At 42.2% G+C, this 18,680-nt stretch overlaps 1 protein-coding gene across 1 annotated transcript; it reads right to left on the reverse strand.

Annotated features, from left to right (window-relative positions):
* Positions 1 to 5,124: 5,124 nt before the first annotated feature.
* On the reverse strand, positions 5,125 to 18,196 carry apoo (apolipoprotein O). The gene is made up of 11 exons (XM_004080802.4): positions 18,025 to 18,196; positions 17,623 to 17,715; positions 16,448 to 16,570; positions 16,242 to 16,274; positions 15,787 to 15,841; positions 14,592 to 14,687; positions 13,536 to 13,627; positions 11,545 to 11,634; positions 6,342 to 11,472; positions 6,155 to 6,223; positions 5,125 to 5,791 (listed from the first exon to the last, which is right to left on the reverse strand). Exons 1-9 carry the CDS (start codon positions 18,046 to 18,048, stop codon positions 11,425 to 11,427), a joined length of 654 nt encoding a protein of 217 aa, XP_004080850.1. The 5' UTR covers positions 18,049 to 18,196; the 3' UTR covers positions 5,125 to 5,791; positions 6,155 to 6,223; positions 6,342 to 11,424.
* Positions 18,197 to 18,680: the final 484 nt, after the last annotated feature.

Consider the following 18,680-nt stretch of genomic DNA (forward strand, 5'->3'; position numbering starts at 1 on the left):
TGGCCCCTGTTGTTGGACTTGGCATTAGAAGCCTGTGGAAACTGTCTGGTTTTCCTCTGCATGTGATCTTTGTTTTTGGTTATGTTTTGTGTCTTGGTGATGTCCCTTTAGTTTAAGTTCCACTTTGGTTTTGTTATTTATTGCAATATTGTCTGGGAATTTAAGTTTGTTTCCTTCTTTTCACCTTTGCAACTGTCACTTAAATAAACAGCTGCACTGGCAGCCTTTAAACCCTACCGGCTTTAATATTATTTTGTTTATGTTACCTATTTTCTACCTCCCTTGGGTGGGATGTAACAGTGTGTGTATGTCTGGCAAGTCAGTGCGTGGTGTGGCTCTTTGACTCTCACAAAATTTCGGCTCTTTGTGTCAAACTTGTTCCCCACCCCTGCACTAGACACGGTCTGAACCTTTTTTCTTCAATGATTTGTGATCTTCACTGGTGTCCATGGATTACATCAAATCTTTCCACCTTTATCCACCTTTGTCGTGGTAGGGACAACACGTCAATGGAAGGGGGGGGGTCATCTAAGATAGCACAAGGGTTAAAGAGAAACCTTGAATTCAGTACTTGATGGGGTGTAACGGTCATTTGTTAGTCTGTTGTGTTTTGTTTGATTATTGTTGGTTAAGTTATGAGAAGTTTATTTTGTAGGTAATTGTATTTTGAAAATACCGGAAGTGCTTACTTGCTTACTTGTTTGTTGATTTTCTTTATAGCTGTGAAACAGCTATGGCTCATATCAAGACATTGGAAATCTTAAATGACTGCAATGAAAGCAGAAAAATCTTGTCAAAGTTGCCAGACTGGTTGACAACACGATGGAACAGAAAAGTCATTGAAATAGAGGAAGAGAGTAATCGTTTTCCATCATTCAGTGAGTTTGTTAAGTTTTTAACAAGAGAAACTAAAATTGCATGCAATCCCATCACTTCCCTGCATTCAATAAAACAAGGTGAAGTTGAAAAACAAAAAACACAGAAGCATTCCAGTTTTGTAGCTAAATCACTGAACACAAAATCCACTGAAAGACCGCTGGCTACATGCATGTTTTGCAAAAAGACTGGACACACTTTACATAAATGTCAAAACTTCATGGAGAAAGATCTCAAGGATAGAGTCAAATATGTTCAGTCTGAGAGATTATGCTTTGGATGTCTACAATTTGGTCATCATTCGAAGGGCTGCAGTAGTAGGAGCACCTGTGACATGTGCAAAAGACGACATCCTACTTGCCTGCATGAAGAGAGAGACAAAGAAAAGCAAAGGTCTTCACAAATCAATCAACCGTCTAGAACCGCCTCTCATACAATGCAAGTGAACAAAAGAGAGTGTTCACCTAATCCTCACCCCGAAATAATTCCATCTGCAATTTCAAACAGAGTGGTGCATGATGGGTCCACAACACAAACAGCAGCAGTTGTTCCTGTATGGCTTTCATCGTCAACCCATCCAACCAAAGAAGTCCTCGTATATGCACTCCTAGATTCTCAGAGTGACACAACTTTTGTTCTCAAGGACGTGGCAGACACTTTGGACATAAGCAAGGAAGCAGTCAAACTCAAACTCCCAACAATGGCATCAAACAACACAGTGATAAACTGTCAAAGAGTAAATCATTTACAATGCCGTGGTTTTTCCAGCACTAAGAAAGTTTCTTTACCCCCAGCCTTCACACGTGAGTTCATTCCAGCCAATAGGACTCACATACCAACAAACGAAACAGCTAAAGCCTGGTCCCACTTGGAACATCTTCAAGATGAGATTCCAGCTCTGCAAAACTGCAAAGTCGGTTTACTCATTGGCTATAACTGTTCTCAAGCTTTACTGCCAAGAGAAGTTGTGTCTGGCAAAGAAAATGAGCCTTATGCTTAACGCACAGACCTTGGGTGGAGCATTGTTGGCCATGGAAACCCTCATGTTGATTTTAGTGATGCTATAGGTTTAAGTCATCGCATAATAGTGCAGCAAGTGACACCGATGGTTAAACCTTATGTCAACCTCAAAACTAAAGTGAACTTCGTCAACAGAACAAAAGTGAAAGAAATAACTCAATCTGACCTCATCAGAGCCCTTGAGCTAGATTTTCAGGAAAAAGGTGAGGAAGAGAACTTTGTTTCTCAAGAAGATCTCACTTTCATGACAACATTAAAAGACAACATCACACAAAATGAAACAGGTCGTTATGAAATGCCTTTACCAGTCAAAGTTCAAAGACCAAACATACCTAACAACAAAGTAAGTGCTTTACATCGCCTTAAGTCTCTTGAAAGAAGATTAAGGAAGGATAAGGAACATTATGAAGACTGTGGGAACTTTATGACCGACGTAAGTTCATGCAAAGAGGCAAAAAGGGTCCCTGAAGAAGAAACAACCAACCCAACTGATGCTTCTCAAGGTTTGAAGGTGAAACAACTCAAGAACTCTAATTGGTTCACAGGTCCAATGTTTCTCTGGCAAAGTACTTTACCTGTTAGAGAGTCCATGGTGGGAGAAATTAAGGACGATGCCAAGAAAAGTGTGTAACACGACGACACAGAAAACGCCATCATTCGTAGATCATTTTCAGAAATGTTCTGATTGGACAAGACTGGAAGGAGCAAATGCCAGATTGAAGCGATTTAACAAAGAATTAAAATAAAGGAAGCAAAGAACAACTAGCAATAATCTGGAAGTAAGAAGAAATGCAGAAACCACAATCATAAGACTAGCTAAAAATGAAGCATTCTGTAAAGATATCAAGACTTTGAAGTCAAACGAAACAATCACAAATCACAAGGACAGTAAACTGTGGAAGTTAATTCAGCACCAGACAATGAATGGAGGTTAGCCAGAGTCAGGGTACGAGTAAGATGGCAAAGTAAATAAACTTAAGTTGCAAGTTAGCGATACCACACTTGACAAAGGTGGGAAGTCCAATTTTCTGAAAGACCAGTTCTTAAGGTTGTAACTTTGATTGAGGCAGACTAATAATACATGTGAGGTGTTGTTAAAGACAAATTAAAGGACCTGAGAAAAATCCCACATTAAGATTAGTGTGATTTGGTGGGAGTGTAACGGTCATTTGTTAGTCTGTTGTGTTTTGTTTGATTATTGTTGGTTAAGTTATGAGAAGTTTATTTTGAAGGTAATTTTATTTTGAAAATACCGGAAGTGCTTACTTGCTTAGCGCAGATTGTACGGACAGAGAAGAGAGACGCTGGAAGCAGGAGCACCACGTTTGTATGCAAAGAACACCAGATGTGGATGAGAGGACAATAAGAGTAACTCCCATCTCGGCATGCAGCCAACGAGGTGATTCATTTATTTGTCTTAACTGTCTGTTTATAATGTATGTTCGTTGTCAAAGAAGTTTCTATTATGTTTGTCTATGGAGTTTTCACGGTGGATTTGGAGAGACCAAATAAACCCGTTATGAGAACCATTTGCGTCTGTAAATGCCTGGTGTGGAGAAACATGGGGTGTGACTAAGAGACTGTGCCCCCTCCTGTATCACTGCAATGGCAGAGCAGAGCAGGGCGAAGCTTGTGGCTTTTCATCACAGATAAGCAGAATATTAAAACATTAACGAAACAATTAAGAAAAGTGAAGTCTGGATTTAAACAATGGATTTCTGCTGGAAAACGAGACGCATTCCAAGGGGTAAATTAATTCAGGACCACAACAAAAAACGCCATATTTGGCCCCAAAGCTAGCTCTACTGTCCCTGGGTCTGTCATTACAGGCCTTGGATCCATCTGTGGCCCCAGCAGAGAGCTTGGACCTAGAAATACTACCATCTGACTAGCTGTGGGTGCCCCCTGCTACATCTACTCCCAGTGAAGACTCAATCCCCCCCCCACTTTCACCCATGGCCCTACCCAGCCACATTGACAGCCTCATCAAATCAGGAATTAAGATGGCTTCCCTAACACCTGTGGGGCTCACACCACACAGGTGCTCTCCTACCCCTTCTGCGCCCCCTCCATGTCCTTCTCCCAAAGTCTCTCCAACACGTCTTTCCAGACTTTCATCCCTCTGCCGTCATTTTCCTGCTGACAGGAAAATGACGGCTGCAGCTCTCTGTTTCTCATCTAGTAATAATGAAAAAAGCAAATTTATGTCTTCTGCTGTCGCTAATCATATATCTGCGTTACCTTTTCACCATTACAGAGTTCCTTCTACTTTGTAGCCTACATTCTCATCATGTTTGTTTGAATTAGGGTGAACATGTTAATGCCATTATTGTGGCTGATTAACCTGAATTATTTGAATGAATTGAAATATTTAACATGTTTTTTATATCAAAGTATTCCATTGACTGCATCTGAATACTGATGCAGAGTGTAGGGAACCTAAAGGTGGAGTGGATCTTTATTCTGGATCAGCTGAGTCATGTTGAACAGGATTGTTTGCACTTTGTGACTCAATAAAAAACCATCAGAAACTTGAAGTTAAAAAGTGTTTCCTCTGCTGTCCTTAACCGGGGCGGCGTCTTCAGACCCCTTTCCTGGAGTGCGTGTGTGGCGTTGAATGACCCTCACCACTGCCGTCAGTGCTCTGCTGGGCCCCGCCCAAACCCCCTGAATGTGCCCTGATACTGTTCTGGAAAACACTTTGCTTCACAAAAACTATTTTATCTTTTATTTGGAGCCCTTTTCATGAAGCCACACAGTGGATCCACTTTAAGGAGGTCAAAGGTCAAAGGTCAAGCTAAATGAATTTGGTTGAGTCTATTGCAAAGAGTCCGTAGGTAATTTTTTGATGGTCTGTTGAAGTAGAAAAGGGTTAGATTAATGCTCCAAGGTGTAAGGCTCTTAGACCTGGACATCAAAGTTTGGGCTCCTTTTACCACAGCAGCTGTGAGGACGTGCACACTTTCTGAACTACTTGGTGGGAAGTGTTAGTATAAACATCCCACAGTCATTCAACCAGAACAACACAATTATTGGATGTGAATCACACAAGTCTCAAAGAACATGGTATAAACATCATTAGCTGCGAACTCCTGAGTTCCACACCACAGAGTCTAAATGAATGATTGACACTGCACTGCAGCTGTATGGCTGAAAGGAATGCTGGGAAATTGAGTTGACAGATTGACAGGAAATTTTCTACAATTAGGCACAAAAATATGACAAATATTAGAGTTAAGGATTTATTTGTCCAATAATAAAATATCTTTTGACAAGAGACCTTGAAAAAATTGCTGATGTCATCAACAAAAATGTTATTGCTGATGTCATCAACGATGTCATAACTATGCCAGAAGTCAGATGATGTCTATTACATCAGATGATGTTTATGACATCATCATTAAATGATGATGATGTTTATGACATCATCTGAAGTACTTTCATAAATAGGACCTAAAACCAAAAGTGCATCACTTGGTCTTTCATGCTGAAGAGCTTCACTTGTGAAACCACGTTTTACGGAGAAGAAACACTGTCATTTTAAAAACACAGGATTTCCACTTTTGATTCTATTTTGAGAAAAATGCATCAAATTCAGGACAATCCAGAAGATCAATCAGACGTAAAGTCCCCATTAGACAGCACCCAAAGACAGCTGCTGTCAGAGGACAGAAAAGTGCCCACGGTCTGGATCATTGGGTCGGGTCACTACATCACTGGGGCAGAATATACAGCTAATCGATGCTATGGACAAAACCTTGGCGTCGATGCAAAAATCCATTGGATGGGAAAAGTCAGCATGCGCTGGAGGGATGTTCTTAAGCATTTTTATAGCCAGTTGTCCCAACAAAGGAGTTCCCCAGACTTTTTGGTTCTCCACGTTGGCAGCAACGACCTGGGAAACACAAATGTGTCAGATCTTGTCAGTAAAATGGTCAAGGACTTGACACACCTCCATCAAGCTTTTCCCCAAATGAAAATAGCTTATTCCTGCACAACTCCAAGGTTAGCATGGGGGGCATTTGATCCCAGAAAAATAAATGACGACAGGATGACGCTCAACAAAAGTATTCAATCCAGCGCCGGATTATTCAATGGTGCTGTGATAGAGCATCCAAAACTGACACTAGTTGAAAGTCATCTGTTCAAACCAGGTGGAATACACTTCACCTCAAAAGGATTTGAAGTGTTTGTAAGCTCCATCCGTGAAACCATTGAGCAAACTCTCCACCAGACATTGTCAAGAGGCCAAACTCACCAGCCTCAGTCATGTCTTCGTGTCCCTTCTACATCTGGGCCAATCCAGTCTGACAACCCAAAGCCTAATCTGAAAAGAAAAGTCAGTTCAGAGGAGCTCTCACAGAGCAGAGTCAGCACACATTTGTCCCCAACCAAAAAGCAGAAAGTCATCTGTGAAAATGATAGCCAGGGTAGGCAGCACTCACCAGATTTTAAAAGCCTTTTTGCTGGTCTACCACCATTTGAGACAGAAATCCAGCCTGAGAAGAGGGAAGAGGACACATCAAGCTCCCCTGACCTCAGCTTTTCAACAAACAGCTCACCAATGGAAACACCCAAAGTCACCAGACCGCCTGATGTCTGGATCGTTGGGTCAACTTATATTTCACGGGCACAGCCTGCAGCTAAACATCTTTTTGGACAAAACTTGGATCTTGATGCTAATGTTAAGTGGATTGGAATTAGACACGTGGGCTGGAAGGACGTTGTTGATAACCTTCATCACACAATCTCCAAAGAAGATGGTCCCCCTGAAATTTTAGTTATCCAAGCTGCAGGAAAAGAATTGGGACGAATGCCTCCAATACAGATCGCAAATCAAATGTTAAAAGACCTGAGGCTTCTGAGACAAACGTACCCTCAAATGAGAATAGTTTTGTCCCTCATCCTTCCAAGGAAAAGTGGGAAATTAGATCATCTTTTTCAGAAGGATAAAAGCTGGACATTAGTCAACGACATTATGAAGGGGTATACGGACCGGTTCGATGTAGTGGAGCATCAAGATTTGTCACCTGATGATGACAAAATGTATAGACCTGATGGAATAACTTTAACATTACAAGGAAATCAAATCTTTCTAAACAACATCCACACTGCCATCCAGAAATGCCTCCAAGAACAAGATGAATGGATGACTTCTTGTCTTGACAGACCTTTTTAATGAGCAAGATTTTTTCAATTGGCTGAAATAAATGACAACAAGCACCAAAGAACCTTGGATGATGAGCTACTCCAAATTCAAATTTTCTATTGAGGGTTGATACATTTTGAATTGAAGACACATTTGTTTGGATGAAAACAGATTTAAGCTTTAGGCCTGCAATGTATGGGTTTTCTCCGAGTCTTTCGGTTTCTCCCACAATCCCAAAAAACATGCCAGCAGAAAGCTGGAAAAAGAAAAGCTCCAGCTGCCTCAAGAATTTAAAAAAATATTGACCAACAGAGCCAGGACCCTGACAAGAGTTGGCAAATGGAGGCAGCAGCTAAAAAGGAAAAATAAATCTTAGAAGATTTTCTCTCAAGCATAAGGAACGCCATCTTAAAGAACCTGGTGCAACCCCCACCCCCCACCCCCCACCCCCAGCATTAAAAAAAGGTCCCCTACAGATTTAACATTTCAAAGTTCCTCAACAATTCGGCCACTGACTGCCAGGTCTGTACCTCCAAACCCAAGAAGAAACTCTTCCTCCCTAAAAGTCTCTCCTCACTCTGTGGAAAAATCCCCAAATGAGCTTCAAAAACAGGGGCAGCACGTTGGTCTGTTGGTTAACATCGTTTGCTGACAGGACCACGTCTGCGTGGGTTTTCTCCGAGCACTTCGGTCCCCCCCACTTTTACAAATATATTAGTAAATATTCAGTGACCTTTATAACAAGAATAAACAAATTATTAAAATAAAAACATTCAATTTGATTCAATAAAATAAATTATCAGTCACCAAATTTATATGGAAATACGTCCAACAAATCCTGGCAGTCCTGTGGGTTTTCTCCGAGGACTTCGGTTTCCCCACAGTAATTCTTAGTAATTGGCTAGTGACTGATGAATTCCCCTCCCTGAATCGCCACCTTATCGTGGTGGAGGGGTTTGCGTGCCCGAATGACCCCAGGAGTGGTGTTGTTAGACGCATTTGCCCTGTTGGGCTGTTTCATGGTAAACTGCTCCTGGGGGACGGGCCAGACTAAGGGCGATTCAAACAAACAACATTTTATTAAAGGATAAAATTCATCCTCCCAACAAGATTGACCTGGGCCTCAGCCTGGAGCCAGAACTGGAGGAGGGACTAGTTTGTAATGGCTGTTACTTCCACCATGTTTTCTTTTGGGGTCAGACCAAATGAGCTCCATGGCTTCACCTCTGATTCTGTTTGTAACTTTGATGGACATAACTGCTTTGGGCAGCCACACACAGAGGTTTGACTTCAGCAGCCTTAGAATGGCATCTAGACTGTTCTGGAAGGAGTGGTGTTGGGAGAGTGGGTCCTTTTCACAGCAGGAACAAACTCAGACTAGGAGCTATGCAGCTTTCTGAAACGGTTCAGTTAGAATTTTCACCATTTCAGTCTGGACTCAGGGGAGGACGTGGACGGGGTGGAGACAGTCCAGTTAGCTGAAAGTTGGTTGAAGCACAAGGCTATCCTAGGTTCCTTTCATGTTTGGTCCAAAAACATAAAGACACTGATAATGGTATGCCTGCTCTAACAGGTTAGGGTTCGATTCCCTACGGTGTTCTGCCAAATATTTGGACTTTTATACATGAAAAGATGAGCATTGCAACCATAAAGCTGGATCAATGCTCATGTCCACCTGAGGATCAGAGAAGAAAATGAGTGGAAGACGGCTTTCCACATTTGAAATGCTTGGTTCTGCAGTTCTGTCAAGCTGACGCCCCCACGGTCTGTTAAGTCATGGTGAACAATGTTCTTCATGGCTTTTTCTACAGCTTTGTTTTTGGAAAGCTTGATCTTGATTTTCCCCAGATATCAGTCTGACTACGTTCATCATGTCTGATTTATTTTGCAGCTTTTGCTGGAGAACTCTTAAAGCAGAAAAATGTGAGCTCCACTCTCCTTTAATCCGCTTTCTTGGATACATTTAGGTCTCTGAAACATTCAGTTCTCTCATAACAAGTTCTCTTCTGCACCAATTCTGACCCAAACTGACCCTGAAAATCCATTTGATGTAGAAGTGGACGCATCAGACTCTGCTGTGGGTTCTGTGCTCTCATCATTTCCTGTCTCTGATAACAGTTATGTGCTTCCTACTCCAGCAAACTGACCTCATCTTTAAAAACTACAACATAAGGGACAACGAACTACTAGCCATTAAACTGGTGCTTGAAGAAAGGAGGATTTGGCAACCATAAAATCAAATAAAGTCAGAAACAATTTGATACAATAGAGAAAGAATAAAATGAATTAAACAATAAAGTAATACAATAAATAAAATTAACAAGCTGCTCACTAAATCTGCTCACTGGAGTTAAAAACCTCTCCATGACTCCTTTGGTGCTCCAGCCTTACACAACAGCCTGTAAATGTTCACACACTCATTCTGAAACGACAATAAAGTAGCCGGATCCATTCAAGTAAAGAACTCATGAAAGATGACAGGAAATGGATGGAAGATTCTGGACGTTACACCATGGAGGAGAAGAGGATGGACTAGAAACCTGAAGCTGACCTGAGGGGTCAAGGACCTGCAGAGACCTCCTCAGGATGCAGCGGCTGCTTATGAGGAGCTTCTGGAAGGAGATCCAGAGAACCTGAAGGAGTCTTCCTCCTCTGATCACTTCTACTTGATGTGCATCTCTCTCATTCTCAAAGGTTTTTGAGAACTTTTCAGCATCAACCGGTCTCCATCAGGAAAAGGACAGAAGCATATGCACTGATTTCATTTGAGTTTGATTTCATTCCTGAATACTTTCACTGTTTGAAAACCCGATAAGTGTGTTTTGAAGGAGTAAAGTCTGCTTCATCCTCAGGAGTGCATGTTTCTCCAAGCCTCTCTCTGTCACGGTGGGGATTTCTTCCTCTTTGGCAGCTGGTTCCACGTCGTGCAGGTGTGACGAGGCGTCGCACCGTTTGAATTCCGTGGTAATAAATCAACACAAAATGGGATTAAATCGACAATCGTTTCTGACAAATGAACCCGTTCAAATAAGTAACGAACCAGCGATTTTAAAACTTGAAATGTCAGCAATTTGAGAAACTTCTGGTCTGTTTCTGACAAAAACAAGTAGAGGATTCACGTCATTTCTGGTGAGGGTGTGAGGAGCTGAGGTGGACCTGAAGGCCGGGTTCATCCTGGACCGTCCAGCAGTCCATGGCAGAGTAAAACACCCTCCCGTTCTCACATCTCACAGCAGGAGCGGAAAGAGGAAGAAGCTGACTGCAGAGCTGAACCACCTCCTGCTGCACTTTTATGACAATTCCAGGTTCTCAGAAATATTTTCATCTGAATGTTTCTAAAGAAACAGACAGGAAGTGAGCATGCAGCATCACTGCAGTCTCATGTCAGGTCGGTTCAACACAAAGTCCTCTGCTGCCCGATTCCTCTGATGAAGAACAAAGTGTAGCAGTGATTTAAAATGAAAATGAGACTTCTGCAGCACCGACGGGCCTCTTTTTGTGAGCCCTTTGTTCCGTCCTTTCAGGACGTTGTGGGACGAGCAGAACAGCGGATCCGCGATCATGGAGGACCCAGAAACCCCAGAGCTTCTCTGCGTCTGTCATGCACTGACCTCAGGGGGAATCTGTGTGGTCTCCTCTGTCAGCCGGGTTCTGACATCGTTAAAATAAACATAACAGTTTTCCTGTAAAAATACTATGCAGCTAACAAGTGGTTCAAATAAAGACTCTTGCAGCATATTTAGCTTCTAGAGTCAAACATTTTTGCTTTTTTTAAAGCAGAAACAGATCTTTACCATCAAGTTGTGGTTTAAAGGGAAATATTTCGGGATAAACTGCTCACAGCGGGCTGTTTACGACATATTTAATGCAGAGACAGATTTGGTCTTTTTTTAAATTTAGGATTCTGTGTTGTGTTCCCACTGCAAAAACAAGGCCCCAAAAATAAGTCATACATGTTTCAAATTTAAAAACTTGTTTGAAATAAGCAGAATATCTGCAAAGAGGGGTCTTATCAAGAATTCCTATTTTAAGAAAAATATTTCTAGGACATGTTTTCTTAAAGATTATTTTGCTTTAGGAAAACTTTCTTGATAAGATTATTTTTCTTGAAAGACAGATTATAAGGTACATTTTCTCTTTTTACTTGAAGATTTGGTTTTTGCAGTGCACTGACACAAAGCTGGAGGTTCTGCTGCTCCTCCTCCATCTTTGCTCCTGAACACAGAGGAGGAGCAATGCAGAGGATTTCTGCAGAAAGAAACTTCAACTAAAAGCAAAGGAGGAGAAGGAGGAGCTGAGACTTCAGGAATGATGTGAATGTGAGGGCCTCTCCTCCCATAATGCAGCAGTGCGGTGGTCCCGGCGCCGGTGTTGGTCCTTCAGCCGCTCCTGTCGTTCTCTTTTTCTGTCTTCTCCGAACTCTTCAGCTGAGAAACAAAAACCAGCAGAGTTCAAAGAAAACCAGAGGCCACCATAACTTCTGGCAGAACTGGACTCACCTTTTTCTTGCTGAACGGTGGATCCTTCCACAGCGTTTCCACGGTAACGCGGCCCTGTTCAGCCCAAGTGAGCGCCGAGTCCCGACCCGTCTGAGGGGAACATGAACATCACGTCTGTTTGTTTCTGCATTCGAGAACCACCAAAGGAAAGTTTATCTTCCTGAGAAACAAACCTTTCAGGGGGAAAATGGCTGCTGAAATTCTAACAACACCTACAGAGGGGCACAAAAGTATTCAGTCAGCCACAAAGTGTGCAAGTTCTCCCACTAAAATAGATGAGAGAGGCCTGTCATTATCATCACATCAACTATGAGAGAGAGGAGTTTGGAGTGTGACTGTTTGAGCTTGTGGACAGGTGTCTTTCTATAGATAACCAGCTCAACAGGTGTCATTAATACAGGTAACAGTGGAGGACAGAGGATCCTCTACAGAAGAAGTTACAGGTCTGTGAGAGACAGAAATCCTGCTTGTAGATGACCACATAATTATTTTCCACCATAATTCACAAATAAACTCTTTAAAAATCAGACGTGATTTTCTGGATTTTTTTTCTCATTTTGTCTTTCATAGTTGAGGTTTACCTATGATGAAAATTACAGGCCTCTCATCTTTTTAAGAACTTGCACAGTTGGTGGCTGACTGAATACTTTTTACTCTACTTTATGTAATTGATTACAAATATATGAAATGGATGAAGGCGCATATGGCGAGCTCCATTCAGTTATCTGTTTTCAACATGTAGAAATAAGGAATATTTTAAAAACATTGGTTTTAAACTCCATGTTTTCCGAGGGATTCCAAAGTCCTAAAAATCTGCTCCCTGTTCTGCTGCCCTCTGCTGGCCAGTAGGGGTAAGTGCAGGCTGTGTCTCAGGCTGCAGCCACCGGCAGATTCTTCCTTTAACTCGCTGACCTGCATGACCTCAACACATTCTTTCTCTGCTTCCATGGAAACCTTTGAAAAATCAAACCCCCAGCTTCACCCAAACAGAAGTTCAGGTTAGAACAGTGGAATCTGTCCTGCAGGAGGCGCAGTGGAGAAACCATGAAAGCAGGTGACGAGTGGAAATCAGGAACTCCGTTCACAGCAAAGGAAAACCACCTCGGATCAAACCAACTCAGATAAGCTTATCCTCCAACAGAAACTGTTCTGAAGCTCTAGCTGTGATTTTTCTCAGTTATTAGCTGCTAGGAAGAAGCTTTTGAGCCAAACGATAAATGATTCTAGTCTAAAATTAAAATAGAACACAATGGAGGTGAGAGCAGCTGCTTCCTGAAGCTCAAGCCAAGCACAGAGTCCTGGTTTTCCCATCCAGGTTCATGAAATCACAGACTCTGAGGTCAGTTTGGAAAATTCTCTACAACTAAAAACAGAAGGGCTTCATGACGAGAGACTGATAAAGCAAAGAAATCTAAGAAAAACTGAAAAAGAAACAGGGTGAAGCTAAAACAGGAAAGAATGAAAAAGAAGAAAAACAGCAGAGGCCAAAGTCTGGTTGATCCACGGACTGTAATGAAAACTGGAGTGAGTGAGAGTGACGCCACCATAGAAAATGACTTCACTCCAACTACATGAGGTCAAGGCAGTCGCCATTTTTGCTGCAAGTTGGAGCCAGAAGACGTCAGTAAATATTTATTATTCTAAAATCTGTCAATCTAACGGTTCAAATGTTCAACGTGGAGGCCAGAGGGCCCCGCCTACTTTCATGGAGGCGTCTGGTCAGTTTATAACGAATAATTTGCAACAAAGAAAAGAAATCATGAAAAAAATGGAGATTATCCAGAAGATGTTAAAAGGGGTATCAGATCCAGAATGGCTCTTCTGACCAATAGGATGACTGAACCATTTTCTATAGACGTCTCTGGGATTTCTGTACTTCCTGTTGGGGGGGCTCAGTCCAGTTCTCATACACAGTCAATGGTTTATCCTGATTAGCTGAAAACATGGCGGGAAGGCAAAGAGGCAGTGTTGTGGGCGTGGCCTTTGTCTACCTTCAACAAGGCGGCGGCCTGCTGGGGGTGAAACATGGAGGCGCTCAGAGCCATCAGTCCGACCGGGAACAGCAGCCGCTTCAGCCGGGAGCCTGGAAGCCCAGAGGGGCAGAAACAGGAGGTGATGTGGACCGTGGTCACTCCCAACAACACCTCAGCACGGCGGCGGAGCATCATGATGAGGGCGTGTAACGGCTATCTGTAAAGACCGCCACGGGGAGAATCGCTGCACGCTTCAGAGTAAAGCAGGACAGGAAGGTGGAAATATGAAAACCACCCCCACTTCGTTTAAAGCTACATCCCCAAAGAATCACACAAAACAAAAACATCCAACAGGTTGACAGGATGGAGATGAAGCCGCTTCTCCACAGCAGACCTGAAGAGTCCTTTCAAAACGGCTCTCATTCCCTTTAAAATATCTCTAAAGCTCCAGCTCACATGGAAGCAGTCTGAAGATGCTACACACAAACCACAGAGGGGTCAGCGTTGGTGACCAGCAGAGGTCATCGAAGGCTTTCATCTGAGGGCGACGGTGGAAAAGACAATTCCCTCTAGATGTGAGATTAGAGAGAAACCTCCAGCAGAGCCAGACTCAGCGAGGACGACCGGAAAAACATAAACTCACTGGAGCATCGGCCACAGAAAAGAAGAGGGAAGAGAGGAGCCACGGCACTGAGAGGACAGGAAGCAAACAAACTGAAGATGTGTTACAGACCAGTTGGTGCCTGCAAACAGAAGACAACTGACCCCAAATGTCAAGAACACTAGAAAGTGCTAAAAAACCAAAGATTTCCAGGTCAGTAAATGCATCATTGGCGTCTACGTTCATGGTTAGAACAGAGCCGACCGGGGCAAAGCAGAAACTCCCAGCATGCTCTGAACTGAAAGGGGCGCGTCTTATTTTGAAAAGCTCGGGTGGGAGGATTTCTCTCTGACTTTTTCTAAATCCTACTTTGTGGCACCAATCTGGTATTTTTTAGAGATTTGGATTATCTGATGAATCGACGAAGAATCTTTAAGAATCTGGTTTTTTTTTTTAAACCCACATCCGGTTACCTTTGGCGAGGTAAAGTCCCAGGAAGCCGGAGAATCCCACCACCGCCACGCCGGGGTACAGGTCAGGGGGGGGCTCACTCAGGAACCGGTACGTGTCTGGAGGTCAGATGAAAGTGTCAGGGATCACATCAGATGTGGCATAGATAGTCTCAGAATGATGATGAAGCCAAACGTCTTCAAGAAAAGAAAACGGTCCATCTGATTGGCTGTGGCGACGGCTGAAGGGGGAACGACCATTCAAAGAAAACACACTTCCATCAGAAAAGATACAATAAAGGTGAGAATTAAAATGATTATAAATAAGAACGACAAATAAGAAAATGCACAAATTACATGAAAATTCTAATCTGTATTTTAACAAATTACATCCTTTAGGATTTTTCTCATAATCCCTAAAAAAATGTAAAAGTCAAACCCACAGATAAATGTTGCATATGCGTACAGGAATCTGGGACTTTAAGGTTTTAGTTTTCTGTTATAATGATGTTCTCCTAAAAAAAACAATAACAAAAAGAATTCTTTTAACTGTGTTTTCAAAGAAACAGCAGAAACAAAGCTTTTATTTCTCCTTCCTTCCATGGTTTAAACCCTTTTTTTACTGTTTTACACAGCTTGTGGTGAAGTTTAGGATTGTGGGAAGACACTTTCACTCAAACCCTGCAAACATTTCTATGCTGTTCTAGTTTTCCATTTCAACTCCACAGATTGGTGGAGTTTTCCTGTTTTCTTTTTATGGACACTTAAGCCGTTTCAGAGAGATTTAAAGTCCCACTCTGATCTATTATTGAATGATGATGATGCTGCTTTTAGCCAAAATCTAAAAGCCTGTATCGTTTTCTAGGACATAGTGTCTGCAGAGCGGCAGGAGTTCAGCAGAAATTCCTCTGAGTTGTGGGGGCGGGGCCGAGTGAGCCCGCCCACCTTTCCCCTCCCCTGTTGCGGAGCAGAGCAGGGAGCTTGTGGCCCCCCAGCATATTATCTACATCACATATACCATCTTTTTCAAACAGAATTTTTTCATCTGCTCCTGATTCACAAGGATTACATAAAGAAATCCTTGGAAACGCTTTAAACCCTAATTTTCTTTGTTCATGTCCTCCATCCTGAGAAAAAGTCTACTAGAACGTGTTAAAAACCTCATCTTCATTGGATCTTGAAGCTGTTTTGTGCTGACCGCTCGTGTCTTTGTCCTCACCTGTGGCCGTCCTCACGGCGGCGTGGATGTAAGGCTCCACCGTCCCGTAGGCCTGCTGGACTCCACGGAGCAGGAGACAAAGAGAGGAACGTTCCAAATGATCAGGCTGGTCCACATTTTCTGGTGACGGTGTCACTCACAACGTCTATCTGCAACAACACAAGCTGCCATTTCTCTGACACTGAGATCTTCAGTCTGCAGGACTCCTGGTTGGTTCTGGATTGATGAGGCTCCTCTATGGTGGAGCCAGCTCTCTGCTTCAGGTCATCTGTCTTCAGAACTTTAAACTATACTAATAAAGCTGAGAGCTGAACTTTAGCTGGGTGACTTTGAGCTCAGGATGATTTCAAAATCCTCTGGAATAATAGGATTCTGATCAAATCTACTCAAACCCGTTAGCAGATCTCCTCAGGGTTTATTCTGGATCCTCGTGTCTCCTTGAATCCCAGACTCACCTCAGCTTTTTCCACTCCTGTCTGCACACTTTGCTGGAAAAAGATGCACAGAATTCCAACAGTCAATCAACGTGTGTCAGTGGAAACGCAAAGATATGAAGCAAAGCTTTGGGGACTAAAGCAGACATCTGCAATTCCAGGAAAACCTCCTCATCGAAGGATGAGATCCGTTTGGATGTGCTTCAGTATGAACTTAGGTAACACACCTGACAGTGGTTTGTGTATGGCTCCGCCCACTTCCTCAGCAGCGCCACAGTCTGCTCCAGCGGCCCCGCCTCCCGCTCCGCCTCTAGAGGCTTGGATTCAGGGACGGTGTACAGAGACGGCAACTGAAAGAGACCAGCGGTCAAGGTGCTGCAGACAGAGACGGCCTGTCCAGGTTACTTCAGATCAAACACTCTGAAAGAGTCGGTCCTTTTCTCATTTTAATAACAAAAGCTTTTTTTATCACTAAAACACTTTTGGTCTTTTTTTCGTAATCTCACACGTCTTTGTCACAGATTATCTTTGTCCCAAGGATTTTGTGTCATTTTAAAAATTGTTTTACTGTGTGAGAAACCTTCATTCTAGTGTAAAATGTCTTGAATATTTACTGATTAATCCTATTTCTTGTCGTATTGGAATCTTTGAGGTCATTCTGAGGGGGATCCAGACACAGACGTTAGTAGCAACAGGATCACAATCGATGCGTAAACAGTGGAATAAAAACGTTCTCGCATGTTTCCATTCAGTTATTTATTAACCCGTCAGTGAGGCTCTAACAACCTTCAAAAAGACGAGTTTAGCATAGAGAAAAAGATGAACTGTGATTCTAATGTCACATTTAATAGATTCTGAATATTTTTAAGTCTAAAATATAGTAATAGTTGATCTATTGGCTGGAATATTTAGGAGCGTGAAAAGCCTGACTGGAGCATCCGTTCCCAGAACCACACTGCAGCTCAGACAGCAGCTGTGAAGACTTTACACCTGTGGTGGGGGTCAAACAAAACGACTGGAACACACAAAAGAACACTACTTAGTGTATACTTTTGTCAATCTAGAACATTTTAAAAGCACTTTCTTCCTTTTATCTGAATTGTGAACTTTATAAAGGACAGATTGATACCCTTTTCATCTTTTTATCTGTATTTTTGGATTGTGATAATTGATCATTTCTGACAGAGTCACTGGTTAAAAACTGCTTTCAAAAAAACTGCTTTTTTATGTAGATGGAAAAACTTAATTTACCACTTTCTTATTTTAAACATTAATGACTTTATCAGCTTCTCTGTGTGATTGAGATGCACTTATCGAAATCTTTTGTTCTTTCCTGTTTTGATTGTGAAGTCATATTTATATTTTGTCTTTAATTTTTTTTTTTTTTTTGTGAATAATAGACCTCATTCAGGTCCAGAAGCGGCTGGGAGCTCCTCTTCTTCGCCTCGCTCATTCCTGCCGTCAGTCCCGGAGCAGCAGCGGCACACAGCGACACCTAGTGGACACAAACAGATCACACGCAGATCTTCAGAATCAATTAAAACTCGATGGTGTCAGTTTTTTGAGAGGACGATAAATGTAGGGTAAATATACCCTATAAAGAATAACACATCTTAATCCTAAACCAATTCGACACGAGCAGAGATGCTAGCAACGGCTACAAGCGGAATGCTAAATTGACATCAATTGTTAAAGTTAACCACTAACTCCTCAGTCAATTCCTCTTCATCTAGAACCGTTTATAAGGAAATCAGTCTGCCGTTTAGAAGACGATCCACAAGGTTAGCGTTATGGAGAAAATTACCAGCTTCTTTAAGGACATCTTCATTCAGTCGTGTTTTCCTACGGGTACTCGTAAGGGTCAAAAGAACGAAGCGCACGCGCACTGGAAAACAAGAGGACCATGCTTTATGAATAATAAAAGAAATAGTGACGAATGAAACTGCAACTGGAAAGACAACCCTGACTGCAAAAAACTACAAAAAAATGTCAGAGGCTTCAGTAGTATTAAAAATCCACGTAGGAAAGAAATTAGTACTTCAAAAAATGCACTTTTAACATTCGTTTACATAGGAGAAACAAAGAAATTGTCGATTTTACCTGTCAAACTATAAACTCAAATGCATTTGTAATTAACGTGGTTCTGTCGTTTTTATTTTACTTTTGTACCTCATGAGGGGCATTTTTCATGTCAATGAAAACCTTAAAGCTCGATGTTTATTCAACCCTTGTGCTATCCTAGGCACTTTACCATTGGGAGTTGGGTCATTTAGACCCACTAGACAGTGCTCTGAACCTTTTTTCTTCAATGATTTGTGATCTTCTCTGGTGTCCATGGATTACATGAAATCTTTCCACCTTTATCCACCTTTGTCATGGTAGGGAGAACACGTCAATGGAAGGGGGGGGGGGTCATAGGATGGCACAAGGGTTAAGGAAAACCTTAAAGCAAATGTTAAA

Source organism: Oryzias latipes, chromosome 20, assembly GCF_002234675.1.
Source record: "Oryzias latipes chromosome 20, ASM223467v1".
Lineage (NCBI taxonomy): Eukaryota > Metazoa > Chordata > Actinopteri > Beloniformes > Adrianichthyidae > Oryzias > Oryzias latipes.